Consider the following 18,963-nt stretch of genomic DNA (forward strand, 5'->3'; position numbering starts at 1 on the left):
AAGTGCTTTTTTTTCCAATTAATTCCATAGAAATGAATGGGTTTTTTTTGGGACAAGTGTGACTACTACTTTTGAGAAAATTATGTCTGTAGTGTGAAATTTGTGGCTGAAAACAGTTTAAGTTTGAAATTTTGAGCATGATTTGTGTGTGTGCTTGAGACAGCAGCCCCCCTCTGCCCCGTCACTGGCCCCAATCGGCATGGTGACGGGCCTGAACAGGAGAGTTAAGACACACACAAGATTTTATCAGGTGTCTGCTGTAAATTGCTATGGACCAGGCCTCGAACAATGACAATGAGACAATGAGAAGAAGTTTTCCTACGTTTTAGAGTTTGAATCACGTCTCTAGGTGAAAGCATGCCAGAGCAGCGGATGTTTGAAAAAGTGCTTTTTTTTCCAATTAATTCCATAGAAATGAATGGGTTTTTTTTGGGACAAGTGTGACTACTACTTTTGAGAAAATTATGTCTGTAGTGTGAAATTTGTGGCTGAAAACAGTTTAAGTTTGAAATTTTGAGCATGATTTGTGTGTGTGCTTGAGACAGCAGCCCCCCTCTGCCCCGTCACTGGCCCCAATCGGCATGGTGACGGGCCTGAACAGGAGAGTTAAGACACACACAAGATTTTATCAGGTGTCTGCTGTAAATTGCTATGGACCAGGCCTCGAACAATGACAATGAGACAATGAGAAGAAGTTTTCCTACGTTTTAGAGTTTGAATCACGTCTCTAGGTGAAAGCATGCCAGAGAAGCGGATGTTTGAAAAACGTTGAAAAAGTGCTTTTTTTTCAATTAATTCCATAGAAATGAATGGGATTTTTTTGGACGATTTTTTCGCGACTACGTCGCGAAAAAATCGTATTCTGTAGAGAAAAGAAATAGCATAGCGAGTCCGATCGAACCGCACGTTTTGATACATTGTTTGTCTGTGTGCGACGTACGGTTATTGTGTTACTCGAAATCAAAATTTGTGTAGGAAGAGTAACAAATATAACACTAGACCGGACAATTCCCCGGGGGAAATTGTGAGAGGATGCAGTGCGCGAAGCAATTCGCTCACGCATGTTCGCTGGCCGTGAATGTGTGACCCGCAATGATGTTTCAATGCAATGATCGTGTGTGTGCTCGAGACAGCAGCCATCATGAAGAAGACCTATTCAAGAGTATGACCAAAGTGACTACAGGCGGAAATTAGCATGTACTGCTATAACCTGGGACAGACATCTGTCCTTAACACAAGGATAATGTTTAATTTGTGCACTGTCACTTTTAAAAATAAAATAAACTCTAAACTCTAAGAAGAGTGTTTGTAGTTTGTATGTACGAACAGAAGTGTTCCTAATAAAGTGGGCGGCTAAGGTGAGGCTGACACACAAGGGCTGGAGTTTTCTACTGTTTTTTTTATGAAGGACCAGGCCTCGAACAATGACAAATAACTCGACAACGGAAGCAGCTATTCACAAAATTCTTTCACAGTGAGCGCTAGAAGGGTCTCCTGAATAAAATGATGTATTTTTTTGTTTGTACTCTTAAAAATAACGACACTAGAGCGATTTAAATACGAGTGACTTTTCACTCACGTTTATAATGTGAGTCAATGAGCTAAGAAACACAAGGTCTTGAATATTGTGCTGTGTTTTACTACGGACCAGACCTCGAACAATGACAAATAACTCGACAACGGAAGCAGCTATTCACAAAATTCTTTCACACTGAGCGCTAGAAGGGTCTCCTGAATAAAATGATGTATTTTTTTGTTTGTACTCTTTAAAATAACGACACTAGAGCGATTTAAAAACGAGTGACTTTTCACTCATGTTTATAATGTGTGTCAATGACCTAAGACACACAAGGTCTTGAATATTGTGCTGTGTTTTACTACGGACCAGACCTCGAACAATGACAAATAACTCGACAACGGAAGCAGCTATTCACAAAATTCTTTCACACTGAGCGCTAGAAGGGTCTCCTGAATAAAATGATGTATTTTTTTGTTTGTACTCTTAAAAATAACGACACTAGAGCGATTTAAAAACGAGTGACTTTTCACTCACGTTTATAATGTGAGTCAATGAGCTAAGAAACACAAGGTCTTGAATATTGTGCTGTGTTTTACTACGGACCAGACCTCGAACAATGACAAATAACTCGACAACGGAAGCAGCTATTCACAAAATTCTTTCACAGTGAGCGCTAGAACGGTCTCCTGAATAAAATTATGTATTTTTTTGTTTGTACTCTTAAAAATAACGACACTAGAGCGATTTAAAAACGAGTGACTTTTCTATCCCGTTTATAATGCATGTCAATGAGCTAAAACACACAAGGTCTTGAATTTTGGGCTGTGTTTTACTACAGACCAGACCTCGAACAATGACAAATAACTCGACAACGGAAGCAGCTATTCACAAAATTCTTTCACAGTGAGCGCTAGAAGGGTCTCCTGAATAAAATGATGTATTTTTTTGTTTGTATTGTTAAAAATGAGGACGCTACAGGGAGTTAAAAACGAGTGACTTTTCAGCAACGTTTATACTGGGAGTCAATGAGGCCGCTCACCTGTGCTCTCCTCACTTTGAGGCTTGTCATTCAAAAACCGTAAATCCTACCGTTTAGGTAGACACATTGTGTGAATCAGGACAAGTTTTCCTACTACTTTTGAGAAAATCATGTCTGTAGAGTGAAATTTGTGGATGAAAACACAGTTTAAGTGAGAAATTTTGAGCTTTTTTTTGAAGCCGCCTACACTCTGAGTTAACGAGGCGCACTGGTGTGTAACGCAATAGACACCCATTCAAAAGCCGGATTTTCTCCCAGAAACCACATGGCGTTTGAACCGGGCCTGATCCGAAAGTGTAAAACCTAGCAGAAAAGTTGAATGCCAGATCCACAGAGGAGAAGTTTTCCTACGTTTTAGAGTTTGAATCATGTCTCTAGGTGAAAGCATGCCAGAGCAGCGGATGTTTGAAAAACGTTGAAAAAGTGCTTTTTTTTCAATTAATTCCATAGAAATGAATGGGGTTTTTTGGGGCGATTTTTTCGCGACTACGTCGCGAAAAAATCGTAAACTGTAGAGAAAAGTAATAGCATAGCGAGTCCGATCGAGCCGCACGTTTTGATGTATTGTTTGTCTGTGTGCGACGTACGGTTATTGAGGTATTCGAAATCAAAATTTGCGTAGGAATAATAAGTTTAATAATAATAATAAGAAGAAGAAGAAACACGTAGAAGAACAATAGTTGCAGTGCTTTGCACTGCAACCTATGGGCTCCCCTAGGGGAGCCCATAGGTTGCTGTGCTGCAGCACTGCATCCTAATAACAAAACGCGTCTGGAAAAATCCCAAGGGAGTCTGGAGCCAGATTCGTGACGTTACCTGCGGAAGCGCCGGCAGGCTGAGAGAGCTTTGCACGGTTTCAGTGCACAGTCTGTGTAGACCAAGTTTAGCAGCGAGCGATTTTGCATTGAAATATGGAATTGTCACCTTCGGCTTCAGCACCCATGGATTCATATATCAATGCTCATCTATCTATTGTTACATAAATCATCTCATCTCATTATCTCTAGCCGCTTTATCCTGTTCTACAGGGTCGCAGGCAAGCTGGAGCCTATCCCAGCTGACTACGGGCGAAAGGCGGGGTACACCCTGGACAAGTCGCCAGGTCATCACAGGGCTGACACATAGACACAGACAACCATCCACACTCACATTCACACCTACGGTCAATTTAGAGTCACCAGTTAACCTAACCTGCATGTCTTTGGACTGTGGGGGAAACCGGAGCACCCGGAGGAAACCCACGCGGACACGGGGAGAACATGCAAACTCCGCACAGAAAGGCCCTCGCCGGCCCCGGGGCTCGAACCCGGACCTTCTTGCTGTGAGGCGACAGCGCTAACCACTACACCACCGTGCCGATCAAAATTCTATTTCTCATTTTATTAAATACAGGAATGCATTTTTGATCGCTATTTTGTCACTGCTAAAGCAAGTTATGAGTGTTTGAAATTTGCTGTGTAATATATCAGTCCATATGTCAAAGCAATGGCCGTAAACGAGATTCGTTGAGACCTGTGCGAGACATCGTTGGATGAAAGAAAAACGTACAGCGGAAATCAAAGTGACCAACATCTGCCAACGTTGTCAAAAGACGCGCGCCCTCTTTCGAATGCTGATGTAATCAAGCTGGAAGTTTTGTTTTGATAGCAATCAGGAAAGTTTTAAAAAAGTAGGCAGTAATCGTCATTTAAACTCGTTTTTGTGCAATATTTCATTTGGAAAACGGCGGCACTGACACCTGGCTGACACGTCACGTTTCGAAGTCTCGCACAAGTCTCGTGAAAATCACGCGGATAAGCGACGCCTGCCGTGGACCAAACGAACTAAATTCAACACGGCTAAAAACCGAACAGGCTGATAAGCAGGGCTTAATTTGAGCCGGAACACGACGGAACAAGATCCGTAACCTCCGTTGTCGGATCCGGCAGCTATTTTCATTTCATTCGGTGTTCCGGCAACTATTCAAATGGATCAGATCACCTCCGTGACCATCACAAAGGGAAAAAAATCAAACAATAAATTAAATAAGTAAATAAAAATTTGTTTAGGGACATGGGGTGTATACTTCCGCTCAATAGAACACCGGGTTTTTTGTAGCCGTTAGCTTGCGCTGTGGAAAAAATGGCAAAAAAACAAGAAGGCTTACTAAAATTTTTAAAATGAATTCTCCAACTTGTTTTGTAAACCCTTTATTTCTTAACTATGACTTGAATTGATTGCACTTATGTTTGCTGGCACTGCTTTTAAATTATTCTCTTTTTTGGGCTTTTTCCACCTTTATTGGATAGGACAGTGTAGAGACAGGAAATGAGCAGGAGAAAAACAGGGAGGGCTCGGAAAATGACCGCAGGTTGGAATCGAACCCGGGTCCCCGGATTTATGGTTTGGCGCCTTATCCACCTGAGCCATGAAGTCCCGCTGGCACTGCTTTTAAACACCCTACTTAAATCCTTAAAATGAGTCATTTAATTCATGTCTTGTGTGATCTGATCTCCAATGGTGAAATAAACCGGTTGTGATATGAGTAGAGTCTGTTATTTTAGAAGATAAATTTAATATATAATTTAATATATAGCCTAATTAAAAATAATATTTTATAACATAATATCACGACATATTACTGTCTGTCCTGGCGACTTGTCCAGGGTGTACCCCGCCTTTCGCCCGTAGTCAGCTGGGATAGGCTCCAGCTTGCCTGCGACCCTGTAGAAGGATAAAGCGGCTAGAGATAATGAGATGAGATGAGATTACTGTCTGTAACTGTTCGTCACTAAAGCGTTTCCTAAGATCATAATGTCTGATATTTTTTTTTTTACACACACAATAGGCGTGTGTGCGTAAAGTTATAGTAAACCACCCCCCGCCTTTTTTTTTTTTTTTTTGAGTCGCCGGACCCACCCGCCTCCTGCGTTCCGGGACCTCCCACGTCACAAATTAAGCACTGCCAATAAGGATAATATTTAATTGCGATTAGTTGCCAATACGAGTCACGATATACTGTAAGGTTACTAAAACCGAAAATGTAATTGAATAAAGCTTTAATTAAGAAATAAAGCAAGTTTAAAAATGACTTCAGTTCTCTTTTATCTCTGACCCTTTCGGTTTTTTACACTGTTGAGTATTTTATTCCTGCAACGGTACATCCTGGACGTTTTTTGGTCATTTGGTGCATACGTTATCGTCGGCTCATTTTCAGCTCGAATTACATTAATGCCTCATTTGCCGCTTTGGTTTTGAATAAAAGCGTCTGTCAAACAAAAACATGCAAATGCAATGTAAATATATTCCTTAGTGCAATCTGAACATGCCTTCAGCTTGGGGAGATATTAAATGAGAGCTCTGGCATCGATCCTTATGCTTGTGCAAGGCAAACCAGTAAGTGGAGCAAACCAAACCTCAAAGTTCATTAGTTTAAAATAGAAGTTTAATGAACTAATTTTATTAAACAAGGCCATGTTTAATCTGGCTTTAAGACAGTATCTGGAACGATGATTACGCCTGGTTCCACTGCTAATCAGGTTTAAGCTCTACGTATATGCGTGACACCTAATATGTAAAAACATGATGAGCAACAGTCACTAGCAAAATAAGACGGAAAATTAGAATCTGAAAAACCTGCCATCTCTAAATGCGATTTCCTTTACACTTGATGGCAAGCAATGACTTTCCAAATTGGTGATTGACACTAAAAAGTATAAATGTGAATGACGTTTCTGCCCCATCATCGTATGTAGCTTTGGAGTTCAGATATGGAATTACAACAGTAGGCCATCCTTAAAAAAAATTTGTTTCCTGTCCACCGGGTGAGCAAAAAAATTTCAGTCGGGAGGGAGGGATTTTTTTTTTTTAATATATGGATGGATAAGAAATCGCAATGCTGTGTTTGCTTTTTCTTTCAGTACTTTATTATTACAAAAGCAGACACATTTAATAAAATGACGGTTTAATCAACTGAAACTTGTACGAAAACTTTAAGTTAGCATTTTAAATGCTGACTGCAACATTTGCAAAACTTTTACAAAGGTACTTAAAATGTCCGACACACGGACTTTTTGTAGTTCTAAATCGACCGTTACGCCTAGTTCGGATGAAATTACACTATTAAAATGATCACTGAATGATTTGTTTTTCTGAATCTTTACTATTTTGTTGTTCGCTAGGATACCATTTTGCGATTTCACACTTAAGCAAATGTTTGAAAACTCCGGATCTCCTTGATTTACCTTGATCCTCCTCTTCTACGTCTTACGGTGATGTAGTTGAGGAGATGACGGGGAAGAGAGTCATCTTCTGACTCGTATAATCCCCCACTCGGTGCTTGAGGAACCTGTCCAGATGCCCCTTGAACTGGTTGATATCTTCTGACATCACTGCTTCTGTAGGAAGTCTGTTCCAGTCGTTGACAATTCTTCTGGCAAAGAAGTATTTCCTTACATCCGGTCTGGAATGCAACTTAGCTATTTTGTAGGGATGGCCTCTTGTTGTCCTACTGTGTTCGATAGTAAATATTTCTTTGGGATCTATGCATTCCATTCCTTTAAATATTTTAAACACCTCTAGAAGGTCCGCCCGTGCTCTCCTTGTCTCCAGTGTGGTAAGATTTACTGCCTTAAATCTAGACGGATAGTCTAAATGTCCAATTCCAGGGATCATTCGGGTGGCTCTACGCTGTACACTCTCCAGAAGGTTGACATCTTTCTGCTGCCATGGACGCCATGCTTGTATCACATAGTCCAGGTGGGGCCTTACAAGTGCTTTGTACAAAGTTATCACTGTAGTTTTGGATTTGTACTTGATGGACCTTGCTATCATACCCAAGATGGAGTTGGCTTTCTTTGCTGCTCTGGCAAATTTGTGTCCTTCCTTCATGGTGGCTGCCATTTTTTTGTGCCGCACGGCGCATGCGCAGAGTAAGGGAGAGTAACTCATCCGTGGCCCCGACATGCGGTGTGTGTGCGTGTGCACTCGGCGGAGGCAGTAGTGTGTCGGGGCTGTCGGAGGGATCAGAAGCAGAGATGATGCTTATTTTGTCTCCGGTAAACCAGTCTTCTCTCGTTCAATTACGTGCTGGCATCAAAAGACACCGTTGGTTGTAAATGAAGCCAAACTGAGTGGTTGGAGTGTATTTTCATACACAAATGGAGAAATGTTCGCTGAGTGTGTAATTGTGTAGCCGCCACTGCAGACCGTTGTCGTTGTTAATTCATAGCATGCTCAGCTGCGTGAATGTGTCATGCACCGAAAATAAGAGATTTACAAGCCAGGAACGCCTCATGATGCAATACGCAAGAAAAGAAAGAAGATTTACTGCCATTTTACTTTGTATTTGAGTAAAGTGAATAAATAAACGGTCTGTGGAAAATACATCTAATCCTGGGAACTGCGTGCACAGGAGTTTATTTTGTGTTTACTCCCCCCGGCTGGCTACTTATTGTCATGGCTGGCTAGTATGAGCCTTAGTAGAAAGCCCTGGGAATGCGGAAATGTCAAGTTCGATTTTAGATTTACGAACCCGAAAAAATGTCGAAAAACCGGCGTTAAAAAAAAAAAAATTTCAACCGCACAAACGGCACTCACCCGGCCGGTGGACTGGAAGTAGACCATTTTTTAATAATGGCCATAGGCTTTTTTTTTTTTTGACCATTTTCACTCAGCTTCAATGGAAAAATAATCCTCGATGAACTTCTGGTTTCAGGTAACCCTTGAACTTCTCCAAATAAATGAGGAAAAAGAGCTTGATCAGTTCCTCTTTATAGTTATAAAGCAGTTAAAGAAGATCTTTTCCAAACCATCTGCCTGATCTACAGCACTTCTCCCAGCGTATTTCTATATTTAGAGATTCTTTAGTTTTCCAGTACACCTCGGTCACTGTGAACACACATAAAGGTGTGTCTTATAACAAAGGCGATGGAACTTTTGAACTTTGTATGCTCTTTCACGTTTAGCCATTAATTATTCCAATGACAACAAAACGTGTCGAGTGCTCCCACTTTCAAAGTGAAAACGCAGCCTGACACCGTGACATGTTAATACATGGCAGACCAGTTTAAGCACTTTACAGACAGGGGAAACTCTCTGCATGGTGAACATAAAGAACAGGAATCGAAAATAGAGAAATCGTTCCTTGGCGTTGCCTTGCATCCTGTGTATTGTGTATTTTGTTGGCTCCAAAGTACATACAATTTCCAGGATATGCTCTTGCCAGGGGTATGTCCAGGTTTTAAGACATGGGGAAGCCAATACGTAGGCCAAGGGTGCATTTACATAAATGTATAAATGTATAGATAATATTATTCCATCCACATTCACTGGATATGAGCAATCGGGCGCTCTGATTGACTGCTAGGCTATCAGCTCATATACCGTGAGTAGAGAAAAACAAAATGGCGGTGCGTGTTGCTGAACCAACCGAGGACGAAATAAAAACTACTCGCAAACGAAACCCCAAAAAATACAAAAGAAAAAAAAAGCAACAAAGTATGGAATAAAAGTATTTGATGGTAAGAACGGGGTTGTTGTTTTTTTCAAGAATTATTATCATTACAGCATTTTTCACAAACTGCTCCTGTCATTTCGCCGGTTTGTTTAGATTCTAAACGGGAATGATTTTGTCGGACGTTTTTTATTTAACGAATTTGCAAAAAAATAAAAATAAAAATGCTCTGTTTCTCAAAATCAAGTGAATGTGGATGGAATGAAACAGTTATTCCAGTCAATCTCGTCGTACATGGCTTATAGCCGACTCGGCGTGTACAACTCGATTTTGTGGAATAATTGTTAAATATACAGACATTACCGTATTATAATGCACTGGCTTAATGGTTGTTCATCTCATCTCATTATCTGTAGCCGCTTTATCCTTCTACAGGGTCGCAGGCAAGCTGGAGCCTATCCCAGCTGACTATGGGCGAAAGGCGGGGTACACCCTGGACAAGTCGCCAGGTCATCACAGGGCTGACACATATGCTGCTTTTCCACTACAAACGCGGCTGAGTTGGGCTGAGCCGTGCCGTGCTGAGTTGGGCTGAGTCGAGCTGAGCGGGGCTGTTGGAGTTGCATTTTGACGACAACCGCGCTGAACCGTGCTGGCTGGAAGTGGGTGGACACATTGGGTGGAGTTAGTGAAAGTGGATGGACGTCACGTGATGTCGTTAGCGGCGCAAACAGTGACATCAGTGACCTTTTAAGCGGTAGTCTCACGACCCGGATAGTAAACAATAAACATGGAGGACATGGAGTCGTTAGTGTTGCTGGTCTTGGTGCTGTGGCTTGTTGTCACCGACAACGCCAACAGATACTGGCAAGAGCGTATAGATGAGGCGAGGCGCATAAGGCTTCAGAAATTCTCGTAATTCGTAATTATTATTCTTCCGGGTTTACGCTGTTTACAGATCCCAGCGTGCTCGCGGGGCGTGTGTGGGCATGCGAGGACACTCCTCCTCACCAATCAGTGCACAGGGGAGTGTCTGCTCACGCCCCTAGCCCCACTCGGCTCGGTTTGGCTCGCTTCAGCCCTACTCCAAAACCGTGCGAGTTTTGGGTGCTAAGCAGGGCTGAAGCGAGCTGAGTCGTGCTGCTCTGAGGTAGTCGAAACGCGAGCCGTGTCGGACTGAAGTGAGCTGAAAAAGGGTAGTGGAAAAGGGCCAATAGACACAGACAATCATTCACACCTACGGTCAATTTAGAGCCACCAGTTAACCTAACCTGCATGTCTTTGGACTGTGGGGGAAACCGGAGCACCCGGAGGAAACCCACGCGGACACGGGGAGAACATGCAAACTCCGCACAGAAAGGCCCTCGCCGGCCACGGGACTCGAACCCGGACCTTCTTGCTGTGAGGCGACAGTGCTAACCACTACACCACCGTGCCACCTTAATGGTTGCTGTATAGTTTCTAATAATCAAGGATTCTGCTGAAAAAACTCAAAAAGTCTTAGGCATATACAAAGAAATGCTGTGGAGCAGTGGCGTCGTTAGGCCCCATCACTCGGGTAGCCTGTAACCCCGGGTATTTTGAGCCTAACCCCGGATATGTTCACCCTCAAAAAAAGTAAGAAATTAATAGAAAACAACTGACTGAAACAGATCAGAAACTGACTTGCAGCATCTGAAGACAGGCGGGGTGTTATTGACATAGCACATTCAAAACATCAGTAACCGCCAATAGAACAAGAACATCCTTCAGAACTGGTTGGAAGACGACGTCAAAAAAACAAAACAAATGAAAACAGATAAGTCATCGACTGTGGGTGTGTATATCGACTGTATCAACAGTGTAACCTATCGAATTATGCTGATGCACAAAAACCGCTCCGTGTAGCCTGGTTCTGTTGAATTTACAGCGTAGGGTCTGTATGATTAATGAGCCAGGCGAGCTCTAAAGTTTGAGTGGTTTAATGAATATCTATAATAGTGCTCTATTGCCCCTTTTCCACCAAAGCAGTTCCAGGGCTGGTTCGGGGCCAGTGCTTAGTTTGGAACCGGGTTTTCTGTTTCCACTGACAAAGAACTGGCTCTGGGGCCAGAAAAAAACGGTTCCAGGCTAGCACCAACTCTCTGCTGGGACAGAGGAAAGAACCGCTTACGTCAGCGGGGGGGGAAGTGTTAAGACCAACAACAATAACAAGACCGCGAAAGATCGCCATTTTTAAAGGAACAGTCCACCGTACTTCCATAATGAAATATGCTCTTATCTGAATTGAGACGAGCTGCTCCGTACCTGTCCGAGCTTTGCGCGACCTCCCAGTCAGTCAGACGCGCTGTCACTCCTGTTAGCAATGTAGCTAGGCTCAGTATGGCCAACGGTATTTTTTGGGGCTGTAGTTAGATGCGACCAAACTCTTCCGCGTTTTTCCTGTTTACATAGGTTTATATGACCAGTGACATGAAACAAGTTCAGTTACACAAATTGAAACGCAGCGATTTTCTATGCTATGGAAAGTCCGCACTATAATGACAGGCGTACTAACACCTTCTGCGCGCTTCGGCAGCGCATTGATATCTGAGCTCCGTATCAATGCGCTGCCGAAGCGTGCAGAAGGTGTTAGTACGCCTGTCATTATAGTGCGGACTTTCCATAGCATAGAAAATCGCCGCGTTTCAATTTGTGTAACTGAACTTGTTTCATGTCACTGGTCATATAAACCTATGTAAACAGGAAAAACGCAGAAGAGTTTGGTCGCATCTAACTACAGCCCCAAAAAATACCGTTGGCCATACTGAGCCTAGCTACATTGCTAACAGGAGTGACAGCGCGTCTGACTGACTGGGAGGTCGCGCAAAGCTCGGACAGGTACGGAGCAGCTCGTCTCAATTCAGATAAGAGCATATTTCATTATGGAAGTACGGTGGACTGTTCCTTTAAGCGGCGAGAAGCAGCAGCTGTACAAACGCGAAGTCATCCATTATTATTATTATTGTTGTTGTTGTTGCTGCTGCGGCTTCTTCTGCGTTGTTTTTGCTTCGATATTCGCGCCAAGGTTTATGCAAACGTAGCGACGTAACTGACGTATACAACGACGTAACTGATGTATACAGCGACGTAATGACGTGTCTTCCGTTAGCACCGCGAGCTATGGAAAAGCAAACTGGTTCTCAGCTGGCTCGCAAGTTGAACGAGTTGTGAACCAGCACCAGCACTGGCCCCGAACCAGCCCTGGAACTGATTTGGTGGAAAAGGGGTAAGATTATTTGCCCCGACTAAGTTTATTTAACAGGTCAACAACAATTTGTGTTCATGTGGACACCATGATATAATTATTCGTATGTTTTAATGCTACATGTAGCCGACGCAGAACCAGCCAGCCGACTGTACCATAGCCGGCTTTTGGCATATTAGTCACATAGAGGGAGAAAATAGTTTTTTTGTTTTGCCATGAAATATTAATGTCAACATAAATTTATATTCTCAAGACACTACAAATGAGCTGCTGCAGTCAACTGAGCCTGGATGCATTGGAGAAAATGGTATTTGTGCGTGTGTGTGTGTGTGCGTGTGTGTGTGTGCGTGTGCGTGTGTGTGTGTGAGTGAGAGAGACAGAAACTTGGAAAACATCTTTACATGATCATAGTCTTGTGAGATGGGATGTCATCTGGGATTTTGAATGTTGCAATATAATTCTGTAGCTTAGAATTTGTGTCTTTGTGGTCCCGAAAGGAGAGAGACGTGAGAGAGAAATTATATATATTTTATTAAACTGATGATAAATGTTACTAGAGCGGCAGCTACAATTATCGACAGTCCATAATTATCGACACCGTTTCAGATTTACCAATAAAAAACAAATTTTACAAACCTGCGTTTCAGTTCCAACAGTTATTATTGGTTAATTAATCAACCTGAAGACCCGCCTTGCCCTTTGAGCTTGTCGATTGATGACAGCTCGTTATCTGAGATGGAATTTTTTTTAGCACGATCAACAATTTAAGGAGAACCCGGACGTTATCGTCGCAGGTAAGCATGGTGGAAAGATCATGGATGTGTTTTTACTTCTCAAATTCACCGATATTTCATGATCTCCTTGTCGAAACCTACTTTGTTTCTTACTCTTTCATTTGACAATCGCTGTTTTGTATCTGTTTGAGAAGTCACGTGAGGTGTCGATAATAGTGATCACTTTCACCGGGGTCCACCATTATCGACACGCTGTGGAATTAAGTGACGTTTACAACTGTTATGGATCGATCTTTGTGTAACATTGTTGAAGTAGATGAAATACTTTAAAAAAATAAAAGTGCTGTGATTTATAATAATTTTTTCCCGATTCATAACAGAATGGAATGTTTATAGAGTATTTGGGATCCGATTGCAATAAATAGAATTAGACCAGAATTAAATTCCGAGCAAATAAAAAATTACATGCTTGAAATATTCAGATTTTTCTATTCCATTCAGAATTTTTTTTTTTTTGTAGTTTGTTGTAAATATTGACCACATATTACAATATCAGTAGACATTTTATATTTTAGTTCGAGGAACGACATGCGACCTTTGTCCTGGATTTTCATGCGGTTACAATGTCGATTGCCTGTTGACATTTATCGGTAAACTACACAACTAGAAATTAATACAAACAACAACGAATGATTAGCAAAATGTGATCTACGAAAATATTTAGAAAGTGGGTAGAGAGTGGAACAAAAAGATTATCAGCCACAGGTTAAACATTATTAGTTCATTTGTTTACAAACATGAGCATTACTCCGACATCGATATATTTATATAAAAGATATTTCGTACTAAATATAAGTCTATGTAAAACAAATTTTAAATAAAAACTGTGTTTTGTTAATTTAATACCACATACCGATTTTTTTTATTTATTTTTTTTATAAATAATCATCTGGGTGCTGATAATTGTGGAACGGTGTCGATAACTCTGGACAAAGGTGTCAATAATTGCGGAACGGTGTCACATGATCTGATACGCTAAGTAATCAGGAATCAACTGGGGTTTTTTTTGTTCCAGTGGAAGTTTGAGTAATTATTCATGCACAATTTACGTACTGAAAGTCTTTTCTACTTTTGCAACGGCCAAAAGATCGTTAACGTGTCGATAATTGTAGCCGCCGCTCTAGTGATATTTAGGCCCTGTCCACACGGCAACGGACTCAGGTGAATCTGATAAAATTGTTTATCGTTTCGGCCTGGCGTCCACACGGCACCGGCGTTTTGGGTGCCCCAAAACGAAATCTTTTGAGAACGGGTTCCAGAGTGGAAAAATCTGGCAACAGTGCTGTTACGAAGTCGTCTGGATGAGTAGAACGGATTTGTTTACGATGACGTCACAACCACATGACTGTCAGTGCTTCACGCTGGGTAGAAGTGTAACGAACTCGATGCGAGTTGTCAACAAATCCTATAACTTGGTTCATGAAACGCACTTACAAAATATTTTCACTGTGAGTATTTATTGTGTAATGGTGCAAAGTGAGAGAGAGAGAGAGAGAGAGAGAGAGAGAGAGAGAGAGAGAGAGAGAGAGAATAGCCCTTAGGGCAGAGTCTTTAGTCCAAACACTGCGGAAGCAGTACCAAACCGCGCACCGCCCGTGCGCTTTCCAAAAACAAAAACAATCCCGCCAGCAAACATAGGAAAAAAAAAGGAGCAATCTCACCTCTTCAGATGTTGGTTTAAGTCCGACAATACATTCCTCAAAAAGGGCGTAGAAGAACAAAGTAATCCATCAACGTGTAGCATTCAATTTATTCCGGACCATTAAAGAATTCTGGAGGATATCAGAATGTTGGCGTACCGGCTTCCATCTACCCCCATTCATTCCTCTTTCCGCGTCTTTCGTTTTACGCTACTGATTAATAATCAAAACTTTATGTGGCTGATGCTACAGAAGAAGGGGTTTATGCGCATGCGTCTACTTCTTCTATTGTTCTGGTGTCTCCGATGGGACCGTCTTACAGCGCACGTAGAGGCGTGACATGTGTATTGCATCATTTTCAGCAAGCGTTGCGTTGCTATATGAACCTGAAATTTTACTGATCCGTTGCCCATGTGGACGCGATATTTAAAAAAAAAAATCTCATTGCTGTTGTCGTGTGGATGTAGCCTTAATAGTCAATTGACACGTGCGTCAGTTTCCTAAGACATTATGGGTGTTGATAATAACTTAGTAATAAGGAGACAGAAACTGAACTGAATGACATAAATTTAAAAAGAGCAGTGCAGAGATCAGTAATAAAGATGTCATAACCTTTGAATGTGTGTGGGTGATTAATATTTCTTGTGAAGTTAGATATAACCTCCCTAACCTATCTGTGTTCATTTCTCTAAAAGGAAGACTGCCTTTCAATTTAATAAAATAGATAAAATTTTGTTCTCTCTGACACTTGGTCACAATGATGTATGTTTATTTCTCTAATGTCTTGCAAAATATCAGGCGATTCTGTGACGGGGAACGTGTCTAATTTGATGGGATTCCACAGCAACTAATGTGTGTGAGATCACCCGGTTCATACAGTCAAGCAAACGGAGGAAGTGCGTGTGCACATGCGTAAGTTTACCTTTGATCATCCCACTGTCTCCGCTAATCACCGATATTTATTAGTTTGGTCCTGTGTTTCCTTTCCTTCATATATAACATAGCGTCTTTTTTTCTCGCTTTCTGTTACTGTAGATGGTCTTCCACGTTCCATTCACACACTCATGTCCTCCATTTTTCTCTCCTGTTTCAAATTTGCATCCCACAATGCCTTGTGTGAACGGGGAAAGCCTACCACATGATGCATGACGTAGTATCTTGAATTGGGTCATGGTGAAGCAGGAAATATCCATCCATCCATTATCTGTAGCTGCTTACCCTGTTCTACAGGGTCGCAGGCGAAAGGCGGGGTACACCCTGGACAAGTCGCCAGGTCATCGCAGGGCTGACACATAGACACAGACAACCATCACACTCACAGTCAATTTAGAGCCACCGATTATCCTAACCTGCATGCTTTTGGACTGCGGGGGAAACTGGAGGAAACCCACGCGGGCACGGGGAGAACATGCAAACTCCACACAGAAAGCCCCTCGTCGGCTGCCGGGCTCCAACCCAGGACCTTCTTGCTGTGAGGCGACAGTGCTAACCACTACACCACCGTGCTACTCAAGCAGGAAATAACACATTACATCACACATCACATTATCTCTAGCCGCTTTATCCTTCTACAGGGTCGCAGGCAAGCTGGAGCCTATCCCAGCTGACTACGGGCGAAAGGCGGGGTACACCCTGGACAAGTCGCCAGGTCATCACAGGGCTGACACATAGACACAGACAACCATTCACACTCACATTCACACCTACGGTCAATTTAGAGTCACCAGTTAACCTAACCTGCATGTCTTTGGACTGTGGGGGAAACCGGAGCACCCGGAGGAAACCCACGCGGACACGGGGAGAACATGCAAACTCCGCACAGAAAGGCCCTCGCCGGCCCCGGGGCTCGAACCCAGGACCTTCTTGCTGTGAGGCGACAGCGCTAACCACTACACCACCGTGCCGCCCGCAGGAAATAACAGCCGAGAATTTAGTACCATGTGGCCCTAAATTCATTAATTATTCTATTTAAAAAAAAAAAAACAAATAACATTGGAAGTCTGTGATTCGAATTCAGTAGCTTTCAGTCCACTAAACAGAAATAACCGTGTGTCGGGGAAAATTATTTTTATGACCTATGATTGAAAAATCCGAAAGACATTCTAGCTTTAAAAAATACAAACCCCGGGAAAACTGGACTTCACTCCTGGTCTTTACAATAGCTCCAAACTTTAAAAATAATGACATTAAATGCTTCTACATTAAAAACAAACAAACAAACAGGAAGGGAGGTAAACAGTAATAAAGTGACACTGAGTTTCAGATACAGTGTATGCGGTTTTATAAGGAAGTGAGCTGATGAGATCTCATCTCATTATCTGTAGCCGCTTTATCCTGTTCTACAGGGTCGCAGGCAAGCTGGAGCCTATCCCAGCTGACTATGGGCGAAAGGCGGGGTACACCCTGGACAAGTCGCCAGGCCATCACAGGGCTGACACATAGACACAGACAACCATTCACACTCACATTCACACCTACGGTCAATTTAGAGTCACCAGTTAACCTAACCTGCATGTCTTTGGACTGTGGGGGAAACCGGAACACCCGGAGGAAACCCACGTGGACACGGGGAGAACATGCAAACTCCACACAGAAAGGCCCTCGCCGGCCACGGGGCTTGAACCCAGAACCTTCTTGCTGTGAGGTAACAGCGCTAACCACTACACCACCGTGCTGCCCAAGCAGGAAATAATAGCGGAGAATTTAGGGCCACATTCATTAATTGTTCTCATCTCTAGCCGCTTTATCTTGTTCTACAGGGTCGCAGGCAAGCTGGAGCCTATCCCAGCTGACTACGGGCGAAAGGCGGGGTACACCCTGGACAAGTCGCCAGGTCATCACAGGGCTGACACATAGACACAGACAACCATTCACACTCACACCTACGGTCAATTTAGAGTCACCAGTTAACCTAACCTGCATGTCTTTGGACTGTGGGGGAAACCGGAGCACCCGGAGGAAACCCACGCGGACACGGGGAGAACATGCAAACTCCGCACAGAAAGGCCCTCGCCGGCCACGGGGCTCGAACCCGGACCTTCTTGCTGTGAGGCAACAGCACTAACCACTACACCACCATAAGAATATAATGTCAGAGATGGGGTTTGAGGTCAGGATGGAAAACCAAGGACTGGTGAAAGATGGAAAGGTGGCAGCTGGTCCACATGTGGCTGCAGTGAGCTTGAATAATAAACATGTTTAAGACACTTAAGACCTACATTCAATAATAATAATAATAATAAGCTTTAGTTTGGGTCAAAGTTACCTTTTTTGGTGGTGAAGAGTGCTGCAGTCACAGCTGGACTGATGTTTTGCGGGTAACTCGGTGTAGTTGTGAGTGAAATGTTCAGCTTTGTTGAGTTTTGAGCTGTTGTTTTGGGTAAAGCAGAGACCGTGGTGGTCCCCATGGTGGTCCCTGTGGTGGCCCCCGTGGTGGCCCCTGTGGTCCCCAGGGGAAACGTCTCCTCCGGTAGATGGTTCGGGATGTTCGTGGTCCCAAACACCTCCAGCTGGTTATCCGATACAGCGCGCGCGTGCCTCGCGAGGACGTTTCTATCGCGTGAGCCGAGTGCACGAGACCAGCCGGCCGCGCACGCGAGCAAGACGAACTCAAACACCGGAAAAACTAACATTGTGCCCGCAGCGCGCGCTTTCAGCTCCCCATGGGAAAAGTGAAAGGGTGTCCGGTAAATCCGTTTGTTCAGAACCGAGCCCCGGTACAATCAACACCGCGACTTTACAAACTCGTTGAGCGCGAGACCCGCGGTTCCACTCCAACTGACTGACAGTTCCTCTCCCGTCCGTCCACTACAAACACTCCGCCAACCAATCACAAAGTGCACGCGACGGAATTCTCAAAGACAGACGTTCCTCTCGACCAATCACAGCGCGCGGGTTTCAAACCCGCCTCCATAAATGAGCTGTCTTAATGGAAAAGTTACAATTAAACTCTTCGAGTCGACACATTTTACAAGAATGGACCGAATCGAATGAATCGGATACAAGACGCAATATTTTCATGCCTATAGATGAATGACACATGAAAACAACATCCCTGTGGTTCTGTTATATTCAGGAAGCCATGAGTTTTGGCTCACTTGTCTCAAAAATGGGCAGCACAGTGATGTCGCCTGACAGTAAGAAGGTCCGGGTTCGAGCCCAGGCCTTTCTGTATGGAGTTTGCATGTTCTCCTTGTGTCTGCACAGGTTTCCTCCGGGTGCTCCGGTTTCCCCCACAGTCCAAAGACGTGTGGTTAGGTTAACTGGTGACTCTAAATTGACCGTAGGTGCGAATGTGAGTGTGAATGGTTGT

At 43.2% G+C, this 18,963-nt stretch overlaps 1 protein-coding gene across 1 annotated transcript in view; it reads right to left on the reverse strand.

The window, feature by feature from the left end:
* si:dkey-220k22.1 (multiple epidermal growth factor-like domains protein 9) overlaps positions 1-18,452 on the reverse strand; it is a 306,189-nt gene extending 287,737 nt beyond the window's left edge. Inside the window, exon 1 of the mRNA XM_060912493.1 lies at positions 17,917-18,452. Coding sequence (XP_060768476.1) covers positions 17,917-18,283 — 367 coding nt within the window. The 5' untranslated portion in view covers positions 18,284-18,452. The remainder of the gene's footprint in view (positions 1-17,916) is intronic.
* Positions 18,453-18,963: the final 511 nt, after the last annotated feature.

The sequence above is a fragment of the Neoarius graeffei genome, chromosome 28, assembly GCF_027579695.1.
Source record: "Neoarius graeffei isolate fNeoGra1 chromosome 28, fNeoGra1.pri, whole genome shotgun sequence".
In the NCBI taxonomy this organism is placed as follows: domain Eukaryota; kingdom Metazoa; phylum Chordata; class Actinopteri; order Siluriformes; family Ariidae; genus Neoarius; species Neoarius graeffei.